Source organism: Zootoca vivipara, chromosome 10, assembly GCF_963506605.1.
Source record: "Zootoca vivipara chromosome 10, rZooViv1.1, whole genome shotgun sequence".
NCBI classification, from domain to species: Eukaryota; Metazoa; Chordata; class Lepidosauria; order Squamata; family Lacertidae; genus Zootoca; species Zootoca vivipara.
Genome location: NC_083285.1, coordinates 58,866,089 through 58,881,954, shown reverse-complemented (window position 1 = coordinate 58,881,954; position 15,866 = coordinate 58,866,089). Strand labels below are relative to the sequence as shown.

General features: G+C 41.4%; 1 protein-coding gene across 1 annotated transcript in view; it reads left to right on the top strand.

Moving 5' to 3' along the window:
* Positions 1 to 15,866, top strand: part of LOC118091194 (1-phosphatidylinositol 4,5-bisphosphate phosphodiesterase zeta-1-like) — a 62,314-nt gene that overhangs the window by 31,165 nt on the left and 15,283 nt on the right. Inside the window, exons 5-9 of the mRNA XM_035127869.2 lie at positions 1,320 to 1,464; positions 4,985 to 5,137; positions 7,681 to 7,902; positions 9,122 to 9,278; positions 10,863 to 10,979. Of these exons, the coding sequence (XP_034983760.2) occupies positions 1,320 to 1,464; positions 4,985 to 5,137; positions 7,681 to 7,902; positions 9,122 to 9,278; positions 10,863 to 10,979 (794 nt within the window). The remainder of the gene's footprint in view (positions 1 to 1,319; positions 1,465 to 4,984; positions 5,138 to 7,680; positions 7,903 to 9,121; positions 9,279 to 10,862; positions 10,980 to 15,866) is intronic.

The window sequence follows — 15,866 nt, the reverse complement described above, 5'->3', positions numbered from 1 at the left end:
CCCTTTACTCAAATTAGATCAAATAAAGTAAAACAACTCATATATACAATAAACATATCAAACAGGTAAACTTATCCTCTCCTTCCATAAACTTCCTCTTGTCTTCATCTTAGTCTCATTAAATTTTTAGCTGGTTACTGCTTCCCTCAGCATGGTAGGCTTCCCTGGTGTTCCCTCTTGTCTTTGTAATCCTTACGCACAGTACAGAGCTTTAACAATAGATCCAGGATTTTAATGTAGGGCATTGTTGCTTCATATAGTTACCAAATTTCCCCCAGTTTTGTTCAAACTTCTGTTTGCTACAGTAGCAAATCTGTCAATTTTGGTTTCTCGGTTTCTCATTTTGCCAATCTTAATATCAGTTCTCCACATTTCCCCATCAGTTTGTGTGTGTGTTTAAAAAGTCCTCATGAAAAACCACCAGCATTTTAGTGCATATCTCTCCTAAGACACACATTTTTGTATGCAGTTTTGCCTAATATACATTTTTTGCAGGCAATTTCCCCTTATACTGTACAACACATTTTAGTATGTTGCATTCACTAATGTACTCACTGACACACACTTTCCCCTGGTATATGCATTTTTTTGCTTTCTATTTAATTGGAGATCTGCACCACAAGGGTTGACGAACCCTTCACTTCACATACTGTTTTAGGGAGTGTGAATTAGGTAGATGTGACTTCAAATGCAAAGCGCATCAAATTTCTCCCCTATTCTTAACTGGATGCAAAGATGCTCAGAGCAGCAAACCAGGGATGTTGTTCTAACCATTGCCTGGCCCCAGTTGTGAGCTTTCATAGTTGGGCAGCCTAAGGGTTGCCTCTAGCTCTGCTTTCTCTGAAAAGCTGCTGTGATTCACATGGATCCATGTCCTTCAGGTGATGGTTCCTGTGGGGCTCGCCACTAGATGCAGAGCGGGAGTTGTGGGGTAGCTTTATTCACGGTGTAAGGTTCTTAGGAGTCAAAGTCAGAGGAGGGCAAAGCAGATACCAGCAATGCCATGAAATATAGATGCTATGAAAAAAATTGCAGGCATGAGGAGCACCCATCCCCCAGTAATCAACTGTTTGGAAGCACCCTTTGTCAGAGAGAAGGGTGTTAGCCAAATCATCTACCTGGGGTGCTATTTTGCATTTGTAGAGATTTATTTCTTTATTTGTTACATATATTCCACCTTTCCTCCAAGGAGCCCAGGACGAGGCACCTGGCTCTCCCAATCTTCATATTATCCCGACAGCAACCCTCTTTCTTTCTTTCTTTCTTTCTTTCTTTCTTTCTTTCTTTCTTTCTTTCTTTCTTTCTTTCTTTCTTTCCAGTGCTCTAATGAAAGGATGCCGCTGCTTAGAAATTGACTGCTGGGATGGACCAAACAATGATCCTGTTGTTTATCATGGACATACATTAACAAGCAAAATTAGCTTTAAGACCGTCATCCAGGTGATCAGCAAGTATGCCTTTTTGGTAGGTACATATGTGCAGGGGTTTAACAGAGCACAATGAACAAGGTTCTTTCAGAGTTTTGGCCGTAGATAGTGTATGTGATGGTGTCCTGCCCATGGAACTTCCCGCAAGAATGTTTGCCCGGCACTGACTGTGCAGAGCTATAGGTGAAAAGATTCATATTTGCCCAAGCTCTTTCTTATGGATAGTAATTATTTATTGCTGCTTCTGATTGTTTTCTGAGTTTTATTTTGTCTTTATACTGTTCTCTTACTATTTGTTAGGTTGTTTTTCTTTAAATTAAGCTGATAAATGCATCCACCATAGTTGGGGAACTAGATGTTGTTGAATTCCAGTTCCCATCATCCCTGACCATGGCTGGAACTAATGGGAGACAGAGTCCAACAACATCTGGAGAGCTACTGGTTCCCCATCTCTGCAATACACTTTTATACAGTATATGATTGAAGTCTCCCTGAGCTCAGTGGGACTTCCTTCTGAGTAGGCATTCCATAGCATTGCACTGTAAATATGCCAGTGCCATTTGCTTTTTGAATTTTAGCTTTGGGCAAATGAAAGGTGGTGTAGAAATGTCTTTAAATTAGTAATGTTAAGAAATAGTACATTTCAGGTTTTGCTGTTTTGGCCATGTTTGCTGTGGGTGGATGAAAATTAATTAGAGAATTCTAAGCGTTGGAAAGGACTTAAAGGTAACTTGGCCCATTCCTTAACCATCCCCACAAGATGAAACAAGTTGCAACAGTTAGAAAGCAGGGACGCAGTGCAGAGGTCACCACAGGGCAAAAAGCCAGTATGCCAGTAGCCTTCTGGCATTTGTTGAACATGTGTGGATATAAACTGTGCAGGAGGTGAGTGGTGTGTGTGTGTGTGTGTGTGTTTTGGCCAGATCTGCCCCCAATCATCTGCACCACCTTTTCCACTCTTGACTTTCCCACTTAATGTAGTAAGGTCTGAAGAGGGATTTTCCACATGCTTAGCTGAGACAAGAAGTGGATAGAGAAAGGGCACTCTCTAAATAAACACTAAAACTCAGGGATGTCAAATGAAGCTGAATGTTGGAAGACTCAGTACAGGTAGAATGAGGTACTTCTTCACTCTCGTTGCTTCTAGTTAACCTATGAAATTAACTCCCACAACAAATAGTGCCAGTCAGTCAAATGTATTTGTTTGTTTTTTGAATGACCAATAGTTTTTCACAAACAAACTGCAAAGTAGTACACTTTAACAGCACATTGGGCCGCGTGTTGTACAATGAAATTTTGTTTGATCAGCTGGGCTGCTAATGCAAACGTAGAAACCTTATTATGTCATGAATTTATCCTCATCCATCAACAAATGACAGGTTTTCTCTCTATTATTCAAAAAAGGAAACTCTGAAGAATTTGTTTTTTTAAAAAAACTAACCCTAGGAGAATTTAACAGGGAGCAATACAGTACATAATGAACAACATTTCCAACTCTCCTTGGCCACAGTACACAAACATTAGATTTGCAGGTATTCTGGCATATCTCCCACCCAAATATGTTGTGGGTATAGTTTGAAATCTCAAAGCTGTGCACACCTTCCTCAACGCATCAAATTGTAATTCAAAAAATAAACTGAAAGACCATTATTAGATTCCCTGAATAAATTGGTGAGAATTGCATATTTGGAGATGAGATCTACAGTAGCTAAAAGAAGGTCCCACTCTTTAACTTCATTTATAATATTTTGCAAATATAGGGGTTGCAATCTTGTGCACACCATCAACTATCAGTCTATAATTGATTATATGGATTTCACATTGGCTGGCCCAGCTTTGTGCAGACCTATTAGAAATTTGCTTCAAATAATTTTTTTTTTGGGGCAACCCTGAATCTGGCATATGCTGTAATTTCAACCAATATAGAAGCAAGGCAGTCTGAACTCTGGATAATATCGCTGGGAGGGAACCTAACCATGGGATTGTCATCTGGGGAAGTTTGGAGGTGCAGCTGTTGGGAGTGAAGCTGGCACTAATAGTTCTGCACTTTTTCCATGGTTTATCCCTGCGTAATCTTTTGAAGATGGCCTTGCTCAGCCAGGACTTTGTGGCTGCAGGCAAGTTCTATTTCTCATCCTAGCTTGCTTCACAGAATTCTCGTGAAGAGAAAATGGGATAATCCGGAGTATTTTCCCTTCAACAAAGGATAAGATGAAATGTGGCAGATAAACTATTTACATCTGGTGCCAAGGACAAAAATGAAAGACACTTTCACCTGTCAGTCTTAAATCTTTAGCATTTTAAATCAAAAGGCAATCTGGTTCAGTTAGTTTTGAAGGAGATTACGTAGCCAAAAAGAGAGAGAGAGAGTAATTCTTGCACATATCTGGCATTTATTTATTAAGGGAAATCTTGTATACACTTATTTTAACATACTCTTTTCTCTTTGTATATGTCTGGATGGCACCATAAACTAAAGCAACACAGTGGTGGTTGGTACCCATTGTGATTGGTAGGGCAGAAGGTAAAGAGACTAACAGAAGGTGGAACAAGAGCCAAGGTTTTGCCCCAGTCCTGCTACGGCAAAGCTGGTTTAATTGCAAATGAGAGTCAGACAGGTGGGGACTTTCTGAGAGCAGGATGAGGTTGGTGGGGAAGTGACTCATTCAACCTGATGGACCAGCCTCCACTGCAGCGACAATGAAACTTCAGGATAGTATTCTGAACATGACTCACCTTATATCCAAACCCTTTACAAGCTGTGGTTTGTAGCTGTAGGGCTGTTTCATGGCCAATTTCGTTTCCACGTAATGCTCTCTCACACACATATTTCTCCATGGAATGTCTTGGGCTTTCCCATGGGTATAGCTACTTTTGGTCAGTTCCCTTTGCCTTGAAGCCACCAGCATCGTATAAATCAGTAGCTGTATCCAGGATGATCCTAGTTCATATGAGAAATCGCCACATTAATACAGTCCTGAGAATGCTTGAAGGAATATTGTGTGGTGAGGGGAAATGCCTATAGCCAAGGTCCAGAGAGCCATGCTGCTAGTTCCCAAGGGACTTAGGGTGTATGCTTTTCTTAAGAGCACCTCCCCACGCCATACGGCAAACTGCTTTTAGAAAAGGAGTGTGTCCCCTCACCTCCCAGCCCCCGCAAATCTGTTTGTAATATGGCATTGACATTACTTGGGTAAAGGGGAATAGCCAGAAAATCCCTTTGGGAATATCCAAGTTCTTGGGTATGCCAAGTAGCTCTCTGAGGTTTAACCTATCAGTGATGCACACACATTACAATACCACCACTGGTTCTGTAAGGTAAAATGTATACCCAAATCCCACCTGTGTGTGGTCTGTAGCACAAAAGAGAACTGTCGTTTCTTTGAGAGTGGTTGCTTCTGCCTAGACAATCAGCTGGGATATAAGATGTCGCAGTATTGTTTTGTATCTTTATTGCAGATAACAGTGCATGCTTCTCGTAGTATTCTTTTCTCTTGTTTTATATTTTCGTATTTGTGTAACTGGGAATTACAGTACTCATTGAATTGTACTTCCAGGTCTCCGATTATCCTCTGATACTGTCTTTGGAGAATCACTGTAGCCCTAAACAGCAGGAAGTAATGGCAGATTATCTGACAAATATCCTGGGTGACATGTTGGTTATATCTGCGATTGATGATATAATGCCAACTGAGCTCCCTTCCCCTGAGGTAACAAAACTGAGTTGCTCTTTCATAAAAGATAACAAGGAGGAAATCATTGCAGTTGGCATGGTTATTTCCTAAGAAGTTTATCATGTTCCCCCTATTAAAATATGCAGAATTAACTACACCTGGAATGCATTCTGTTCGGTATAGAGTTAATGTACAAATAGAAAATAACCAGTATGTCCCCCCCAACATTAAGAAGAAAATATGCGTGTCAAAAAATTCAAGTGTAGACTGAAACATTGGAAATACAATGCATTGTAGATTCCCTTGAACCTTCCAATGCATGTATTCATTATTTATTATTACCCTAAGGATGATAACACACCTTATATTTGTTATGCTATTTTAGTTATGTGATTCTAAAACAAAACAAAAGCCTGCAACATGTCAGAAAGGTACTTGTGTGGAATACATTAAAAGTCTCACAATCTGAGCTTCATATCCCTCATTTGCTTTTCAAAGCAATCTTTAAAATATGCATTCTGGGAATTCGCACGTTCCCCCCCCCCCCCCAATCCTACATCTCCATTCCAGAGTTCTTGAATGGAAACACCAGATAGGCTACTGTACTTACTTGAGGTTGACAAGCATGGCTTGCCATGAAAGCTAATTGGCTGCAAGCTGTTCTCTGTGTCGCCACAACTATGAATCAGGACAAAAGAAGGGGGCCAATGACTTCATGCAATATCCTAGCAACTTTTTCCCATGGCAGCTTCAAGGGATGACATTTAGAAAAGCTGGGATGGAACACGATAAAGATCAACACTTTTGTCCCAGCCTTTGTAGTTTAAAGGGCTTGTCTGCACCAGAATTTAATGTGGTTTTGAAGCTCCTTGTGTCTCTAAACTATTTGTGGCATCCACACAACATTCCCCCTTATCTGAGTGACAGCCCATGAACCACATGAGCAGGGTGCGCGAAAGCCCACCCCGTTCTGCCTACTTTTGGCGATGAGTTTCCTGTAGCAAGTATGTGTGAAAAGGATCCTAGCCCTTGTGAATTTGAAAGGTATCTATTTGAATAGTTTTATTTGCACAGTCCCAGTTTTTTATTAGGAGATTTGTCCTAACAAATGCGTTCTAATTTTAAACCGGGAGTGAGCAACCGCAGGCCCAGGTGCTGAATGCTGCTGCCCTCCAGACCTCTCTCTTTGGCCCTTAGAGTTCTCATCGGGCCACATCCCTCACTTCCCCACTCTGTGCCCTCTTCAACTGCTTTTTGCTGGAATGCGTCTTGGACTGTAATAGAGGCAACTCCCCAATTGTGTGCGTCCAGGACTCGCATGACCACGTGCCATTTTTTTGCACCAAAAGAGGGGGCAGACTTAATGTGCATTTTCACTGTCACACATGGTGCCTTGGAATGCAACCTCTGCATAAATGGGGAGTTGCCTGTAATGCTATTTGCTTGCCTAGATGAACAGATGAGTGTGGGGAGGTGTGTGGGCTGACAGCTCTGATTATTGCAAGGCTGGAGCATAGGCTATTGTAGAAAAGCGAGAGTCATACCTGTTGCTCCACACTTTTGCTTTTGACCCCACCCATCATGGTGGGCACGTCCCCGTCCCCCCCGTAAGGTTGTCCACAAGGAAATGTGGTGCTCAGGCTAACATTGCATGTTTACACCAACCTGATCAGCACAAGAGTTTAAACATGCAACTTTGGCAATTGGTTTTTTTTAAAAAAAAATAAGGAGAATAAATGGGTTAAAGCCATCCCTTTCAGCTACGGTGCACCATTAAAACCTACACGGGAGTACAGTGTAATACTTTTTATGAGGAGAATTTAATCATACAGATGCTCAGCAGTAGTGTTCTTAATTGCAAAAAAGGAACAAATGGATCAGGAGAGAATTACAGATATAAAGCAGAACTCTTGGGAAATAATGCCATCTTGCAAGTACTGTTCACGTTTCTTGATTTCAGGTGGAAAGGGATATAAATAACTTTAAATGCACTGCAGAACTCAAAAGATTCTCTGTAAATTGATTCAGGAGGTATGAGGACTTCGGAGGGGGCTGGAATTCCAGTTACTGTATTGTAAAATCAGAGTACCTGCCCTTTCTTTTCTCCTGTGCTATGGAAACTGGAAATGTGCTCCTTTGTCTGTGTGTCTTTTCTTCCTGTTTCATACCTCATTCAAGCCAAATTTTCGCTAGAAATGTGAAAAATACCATCAGGGTACATTTGATCAAGATGATAGTGCTTGCCTGGTATCTCCTGGCTCAAACTCAGGCAACCTCTGAGCTTAACATGTGAGGGAAAGCAACAAACAAAGCAAACACGTCAATAGCACAGCAAGCAGTGCCAGTGAACAGTGTTAGGCACAGCTTTGGGCTAAGGGCAAAATAGGAACCCATGAGTCTCCAGAGGTTCTTGGGTGTTGTCTCCCATTGGCCGTGCTGGCTGGGACTGATGGGACTCGGAGCAACATTTCCTGGAGGCCCACACGTTCTGGACCACTGCCTTCCATTTTTATTACTTTTTCTTCTTCTTTTTCTTGTGTTAATTATGATTCTTAATACCTATTGCTTTCTTATCACAGTCACTGAAATTCAAAATAATGATTAAAAATAAAAAAATTGGGACACTTGAAGAAACGCTTGCAAGGAAGGGTGTGGATAGCCATGGTCAGACAGGGGAATTTGAAGAGGAAGAAACAAGTGATGAGGAGCCGGACGACAACCCGTCGCACCCCAAGCAACCCCTGCTGAAAAAGAGAAGGGCACGCTGGAAAGGCTCGGCTCCACCTCGGAAAAAGCAAAAGGTATGACATGAAGTTATGTCTAGTTAGATCCTTGGGTTTAAAACCTACCAGAAAGCAAATACACCAGTGCTCCCTCCTCTTTCTGACATCTTTTTCACTGCTCTTAAGATTTACTGCAATGTGCTCTGTGTAGGGCTGCCAATTTGCTACTGGGCCAAGTTCAAAGTTTTGGTGCCAATGTATAAGGTCTTTGCAGCACATGGCCAGGTTACTTGAGAGACTGCCTTCTCCCTTCTATTTCCAGTCTGCAGGGGAGCTTCTCCTTAAGTTCTGAAGCTAGTGGATGCCTGCTTTACAGTAACTCGGAGCAGGGCTTTCAGTGTGGTTGCCCCTGTTTTGTGAAACAGTATCCCCTCTCAAGATACGACAGGTGCCACCTACCTCACTTGCTGCAAGCCTTAATCAGTATGTTCCCTATTGTATAGTTTAACCATTAAGTGTTACACAGAAAGGATGGAAATCTTGGTTTACAGATCTTCGGTGCAGTATAGTAGTTAGACACCATATATTTAAAGAACATCCCCCCACCCTTAGAATCCTGACAATAGTAGTTTACCTCTAGCAGAGCTGCAGTACTCAGCACCCTTAGCAGACGATAGTCCCTGGGATTCTTTTCGAGGGGAAATGTGCTTTGAAATGTATAGAGTGTATCAGGAATGCCAACTTGGTTCTGCAGCTGTGGGTGCCTGTTCCATGCAGTGTGCATGGCCCTGGTACCAAAATTCATGGGCGCCCAAAATTCATGAGGAACCATGTGGGTGCTCGGGCACCCAGGGCCCCAGGGAGTTGGCACCTGCAGTGTGTATGCAGCTTCAGAATGGAATTGGGAAAGCATGTTCATATCCCCACTCCTAAAGCTGGCTAGGCTAAGTCACTATCTTTCAATCTAGACTACTTCTTAGGGTTGTTGTGAAGATAAAGAGAAGGGAATCCATGTATGCTGCATTGAGCAATGAAGGTAGAAAACCTGTCTATGAATAGTGATTTGACTATGAGTTGCAGCCAACTGAATTCTACTCAGAGTAGACCTGTTGAAATTAATGGACCTAGTTTTGTTTCGTTATTTAATTTTAATGAGTTTAACTCTTGAGTGTGATTGACATTGAATAGAACCACTTGTGTGCTTTCAACAGAAACTGACACCTCATTTGAAACTGATATAGTATCTTTAAAAAAAATTTATTAACAAACCTTCAGTCATCTCCCATATTATTTATAGATGAAGAAAATAAAGATTGCCCTGGCACTGTCAGAACTTGTGATTTATACCAAATCTCGGAAGTTTGTAAGCTTTGAAGACTCAAAAGAAAAACAGTTTTTTTACGAAAACAATTCAATTGGTGAGCTAAAAGCTCGAAAGCTGGCAAAACTCTCAGGTAATGTTGCTGTTTGCTCTTGCTTAAGCCTTCTGAACTGTCAATAAACTTTATGAGGCAGCTTGTCACCAGCTGGCAGGCAGTGAGATGTTTTGAGCGTTGATTCAGCGCTCTGCATGAGTTGAGTGGCTAAAGGTTTGTGTTGATTGGCTGTTAGTTACATTTCATCCAAGCCAAAAATATACGAAAAGAGAAAAGTATCAGTAAGTGGAAGCTTTTATTTTAAAAAAAATCTCGGATAAGTGACTGCAGTTTTGTTGCTTGGATCCAATCCAGACAGAGTTGAACCTGGCCTGGAATGCAGGAGTGTATCTTCCCTTCTGCCTCTCTGCAGAAAATACATCAATTGGGTTTTCCGTGGATTGACATTTGTTCAGATTGAGGGGTAAACAGTGGGTTTTCCTGGGGGAAGTGGTGGGACAAAACAAAACAAAACAAAAAGGGGGTGGGACGTGATTTGTGCCTAAGTAGGAGGAAATAATAGTTTTGAACCTGTGACTGTCTCTTGATCCATAAGACCTGTTTCTACTGTATTGGACATGAAGTCCACAAACATATCAGGTACAGGCCAACCTGCATGTTATTTTATTGATGTGTTTTGGGGACAATGGGTGCTTCAGTTTTTCTTGGGGTGGGGATCAGCATCTGTGAGCTCCCTATTCAGAGCTTGCTCCTCATCTGGATTAGGGCCTCATACTTGTTCCCTTTTGAAAATTACACCCCCCCCCCGCTGGCTGCTGTTTGCTGCAGAGTGCCTTCTTTTGCAGTAAACAGCAATTTCAGGGGCAAGTAGCAGGTATAGAGAGGGAGGGTCAGCAGGAAATGGATGTGAGCCCCTAATCTGCATGGGGAAGATGTTCCAGATTGGGGCTTCGTGGCTGCTTTTTTCTTTCAAAATAGTGGCTAGTTTAAGAACACTGTTAAATAGGTGAACAACAAATAATTGGGCTACAGTATTATCATAATCATAATTATTATTACATATTGAATTTGTTCTTTGCTCTATCTTGCCCAGGGCAACCCAGAGTGCCAAACAAACAAACAAACAAACCCCACCCCATAGGTGCATCAAAATCAAGAGGAAAAAGAAATACATTAAAAACATTCCACCCATTTCTAAAAAGACAGACAGATAGTTCAAGGCCAAAGGCCTGGTTTTAGAGGAAAGTTTTTGCCTGGTGCCTAAAGGCCCTGATAAATAAAATATGGAGCTAATACCAATCCAATTTCATGTCACATGTGCTCCACTACCAGAAATTACTGTCTTCTGTGTATACCTGAGACAATCAGAATTTCTTCACTTTTAGTGATCACACCATTTGATCTATATAAAGAATGTTTTTTATAGCTAATATAAGTAGAGCTAATAAATATATGGATTTTTGATAATAACTTTGTACTCCCCCATCCCTCCAGAGCATTAACAATTAAGGTAAAGGAACAGAGTATGACAAAATGAAAAGTCACATCAGAATATTTTAAATGTGCATGTGTACTCAAACAGATTTCTTTTTTTAAAAACCATTGCTTTCAATCAGTTGAGCTATTGTGTACCAATAACATGAATTTAAAAATGTTTCGTAGCTAATGAATTTGTTCAGCACACCGTCAGATTTCTTACAAGAATATACCCAAAAGGAACCCGGGCCAACTCTTCCAATTATAACCCTCAAGAATTCTGGAACGTTGGGTGTCAGATAGGTAGGTGATTTAAAGTTGTCGTTGTTATTGTCATTCAGAACATGTCTTCTTGCTTATGTATGGCACAAGGCTTGACATATCATTACAAGAATATTTCACTCCTGTGTAAGATTGTCAGCATGGATTCCTTTTCAACCTTTTGCTCTTGCAGTTTGGATACAACGCAAAGAAAGGGTACTTAATTCCCATTCAAATCAGTGGAGTTATTTCTGTGGATTGTAAACTGCTGGTGTAGTGACTGGACTAGTTATGTATCTAGCTTCAGAAGCATTGCCCAAACACCCCCAGCCTCTTCCTGCTACAGTCAGATCACTGGAGACACCTGAGTTCCAGTAAAAGAGTGCAAGTGTTGTGGAATTATTTACATCTCTCCTGGCTTTCCCTATGTAGGCGTTTGCTCTTTTTGCTTGCTGTCCATGGAGTAGGTGAGAGAACCTGTTTCTGCTGTGCCTCTCTTACTTACTATCCTGACTCCAGGTCCCGCCTATTTCTCCACCCATTATAGCCGCTCCTGTCTTGTTGCATACTTCACAGTACTGTATAGAGCTAAGAGTGAGTCATGTGTTGAGTTGTCTGTCTAAATCTACGGCCCTCCTTTGTTGTAGCTAACATTTGATGTAACTGAAGATTTGCTGATATTGAGACAGATCACAGACAGATATCTCACATGCAGTATTTAGCTATCGCATCCATAAATGTTAAAATAGGAACATGGTGTGCAGTGAGGAAATTGGCATGGGTAAATTGTAAAATCAAATCACACTTTTGGGAATAGCAAGGCCCCTGAAAGACAAGCCTTCTAATGTAGCAAAACATATACAATAGAACCTTACACTCAGCAAAAATTAGTATGCCTCCCACATGCAACTGCAGTGTAGGTTGGAAACAACTGGGTTAGTACAGCTATACAATTATTTTCTTTTATTTATGAGGTAAAATGAAAAGCAGTGATATATGCACTAGAGAAAAATGCACAGTGATTAAATAAAGTGTTATTGTCTGCATTGCATTTATCTGACACAGTAAGAAATAACAAAAAAAGGTTATAGAATTCAAAATGCTTTTTGAGGTATTGCCTTAGCATTAATGAAACAGGAACTTTTCACACAAATGCAGTGCAATCCTGTGCATGTCTACTAGAAGTAAGCCCACTGGGTTCAATGGGATTTACAGGTGTGCACATGTGGCATGTGTGTATGTGTATAGGGTTGCATCTGTAGTGTAACTAGCAATGCTAGTCATTTAATGTTAACAAATATTTTTGAAGTATTCATCGTGTTATCATAGAGATATTGTTCCGTGTAACATCCCAACTGTTTATAGATGAACAGTTAACAGTCCAGTCCAGTCCATAAGCTATTTCCAGACACCGAAGATCAGACTTTCACATGGAACTCTTACAGTCACATGATCTTCCCCAATATTTCTTATTTCCAATGTTCAGACTGTGAGTTCTAAGACAGGACGTGCACACCCAAGAGGGTGGTATAGGCAGGATGGGAAAATCTCCAGTGTTTGCAGAATTACAGCCAGTTTTTAGAGGAAAGAAACCCTAAGAGGAGGGGAAACCTTCATTTTAGCTGTGGGTCTGAGGGCATGACTAGATGCGTCATGAGAGATCTCCCACGAAATTTCTTTTCTTTTTTTATTTTAAATGGCAGATATGGGGTGAGTTAAATCAGATTGGGACTGCAATGTTGAAGGGAGGGGAGTTAACCCCTTTCTTCTGCACCTTTTTCTCTCCTTCCAAGTTATTATTGGCCTGATGGAGAAACTTAAAGATACCCACATTATACCTATAAGTTGCGCCTGTGAAGCAAATGGCGGCTCCAGGAGGGGCAATTCTGATCAGGAAAATTGTGTGAGGGGAAAGGCTTGACCTCCCCTCCCACAGTCCAAAATCCCTACAACTTCACTGTGGCTACTTACAAACAACAACAACAATCCAACATGAGATCCTAATCATGGACCTGAGAGTCATGTCTTATTTGGCCCTGACTCAGAGAAGTTATACTAGGTATAAGGTCAGCTTGAAATATGCCTTGTGAAATTCAGCAGGACATTTAGAAAGATGTCCAGTACACCAGGTCCTACCTCTGCTGTCTGGGTTTCCTTTTAAGCAAAGAGAATCATGAATCAGTATTATTGTTTTTAAATGACCAACTCATGCTTCACAGTTTCTATAAGCACATGTTTACTCCCTGTGCAGGGTTGGGGATAATAACTAAATCTGAGGATTCCCAAGGAATATGAGTCTGGGAAAGCAAAAAGTTCACGACCCTTTCTTTCCAAGGCTAAATATTGAAACTATGCATGTGAATGAATTAAAGTGTTTCTTTATTTTGTATACAAAGTTTTTTGCTGCTGCTCCCCCCCCCCCAAAAAAAAACAAAGCCTGAGGAAGCAGAGCCATTTTCAATGTGGTTCCGGTTTGATTCTTTTTTGAATGAAGTCTTAAAATAATATAATGTCCATTGTGTTGTGTTTTGTCTTTTAAAATAACATTGGAGTAAAAATGTTAAATTGGAGTTACATGCAGCGACCATTTTAAGCATGACCAATATGTGGCATGACTGCTGTAGGCATGACCCATGCAAATCGGGCGCTGCCTGCGTTGTGAGCTTAGATATTATCTTTTGAAGCATATGCGCAACATTTGGCGTACATATTCTGTTTATTTGACTGTTAAAAATCAGGAGGCAACATTTCAGAATGAGAGCATGAGACTCTACCTGCCCCTAATCATTACTACCTGTATACTTACCCATTAAAAATATTAGAAGTCTAGGTGCTGAGCTCACGAGAATGTAGATGCCCCAGACCAGTCCTGGGGTCTTCTTGGATAGAATGTGTGAAATGGAAGCTCTCAGAATGTTTTCCAAATAAATCCAAGACCCCAACTCTTTGGCGATGGAGCTAGAGTTGGACTAGATGCCAAATTGTCCCCAGCCTTGGAATTTTATTGCATCCACAATCATGTTTGCAGTTGCTTAGTAGAACTGCAGAAGACAACCCTTGGCTCTCTAGATGTTGCTGAACTACCATCATCCCTGGCCAACTTCCTTCCATTCTGCCTGGGATTGAGGCACTTGTAGTTCAGCAACAGGATGGGCTGTGGCTCAGTGGTAGAGCATCTGCTTTGCATGCAGAAGGTCTCAGGTTCAATCCCAGCATCTTCTGGTAGAGTTGGGATTATCCACTGCTTGAAACCGTGAAGAACTGATAGTGGTCAGCATAGTCAATACTGAACCAGATGGACCAGTGGTCCAACTCTGTATAAGGCAGCTTCCTATGTCCTTAATATCTGGAAGGCTGAAGGTTCCCCATGCCTGTGTTACAATTTTTACCAAATTGCCAAATTACCCAGAATATTCACTGCGTCAAAATATTCTAGAAGCAGGTAGATAGATAGATAGATAGATAGATAGATAGATAGATAGATAGATAGATAGATAGAAAAAAGAAAAAAGAAAAAAACACTACTCATCCAAGGCTACAGACTTTTTAGAGGACACAATGATCTTGAAATCCAGTCTAGGTAATTAATAAGGAGCCAAAATGATTTCAGGTATTAAACTTCCCCTTGAGTCTTCCTGACAATCTTAAGGGTTTTGCTATCATATTTCCTTAATTAATGTATTAAAGGCCTACTTTGGCAACAGGGAATAATGAAGCTGACTAAAGGCAGTGTGCTGTCAAAAACATAATGCATTTTATATGATATTAAAAACATCTCCCTGGTCTCTTTCAGGAAGTTGTTTTAGGCAAAAGTGTGAATATCACATTGATTTGCCCATTTTAGTAAAACCCCAGCTCAGATTTCTTTTAATGAGCAGTCCCCCCACCCCACAGATACTCCTCCTCCACCGCCATATACAAAGGATCCTGGTGAAAATGTGTTTTCAGGTGTAATTGGGAAATGGCAATGAATGATTTATAATAACTTTAAAAATGCTTTTGCAGCGGAGGCACCAACATTTGCAGTTAAACGGGAAAAATGAATGTAATTAAAAACATTAAAGTAACCGAGACCTTTAACTTTGCAGATGAAAATGACTTTATAGCTATAAAATGTAATTAGTCCAAACTTTTCTTGACACTGTGGCTGCTTACATAATTTCTGCCAAATCGCGCATAGCATATGCCCTTCCATATGCCTCATATGAGATCTTCTCTCCCCGCACCCATCATCGTTTTTACCCATAACGTTTAACGTTAATGATGACAATACATTCCCTATGCATGTTTACTTGGAAGTGAGTCCCACTCTGTTCAATCAGGCTAAATTCCTTGTGTGTTTAGGGAAGGGCCGTAGCTCAGTGTGGTGTAGTGGTTAAGAGCGGTAGACTCGTAATCTGGTGAACCAGGTTCGCGTCCCCGCTCCTCCACATGCAGCTGCTGGGTGACCTTGGGCCAGTCACACTTCTTTGAAGTCTCTCAGCTTCACTCACCTCACAGAGTGTTTGTTGTGGGGGAGGAAGGGAAAGGAGAATGTTAGCTGCTTTGAGACTCCTTCAGGTCGTGATAAAGCGGGATATCAAATCCAAACTCCTCCTCCTCCTCCTCCTCCTCCTCCTCCTCCTCCTCCTCCTCCTCCTCTGTGGCAGAAACCTCTGATTTGCACCCAGAGTGGCCCCTGATTCAATCACCAGCATGTCCATGCAGAACTGGGAATGTTCCCATGTTGAGTCCTGGAGAGCCTTTGCCACTCAGGGCAGGCTAGGTGTGTGTGTGTGTGGGGAAACACCTTTGGCCCTCCAGATGTTGCTGAACCACAGCTGGCCATACTTGCTTGTGCCGATGGGAAGCATAGCTTAGCAACATTTGGAGGGCCAAAGATTCCCCACACCTGCTGTGGGGAATCCTGATCTAGATGGACCGATGCTA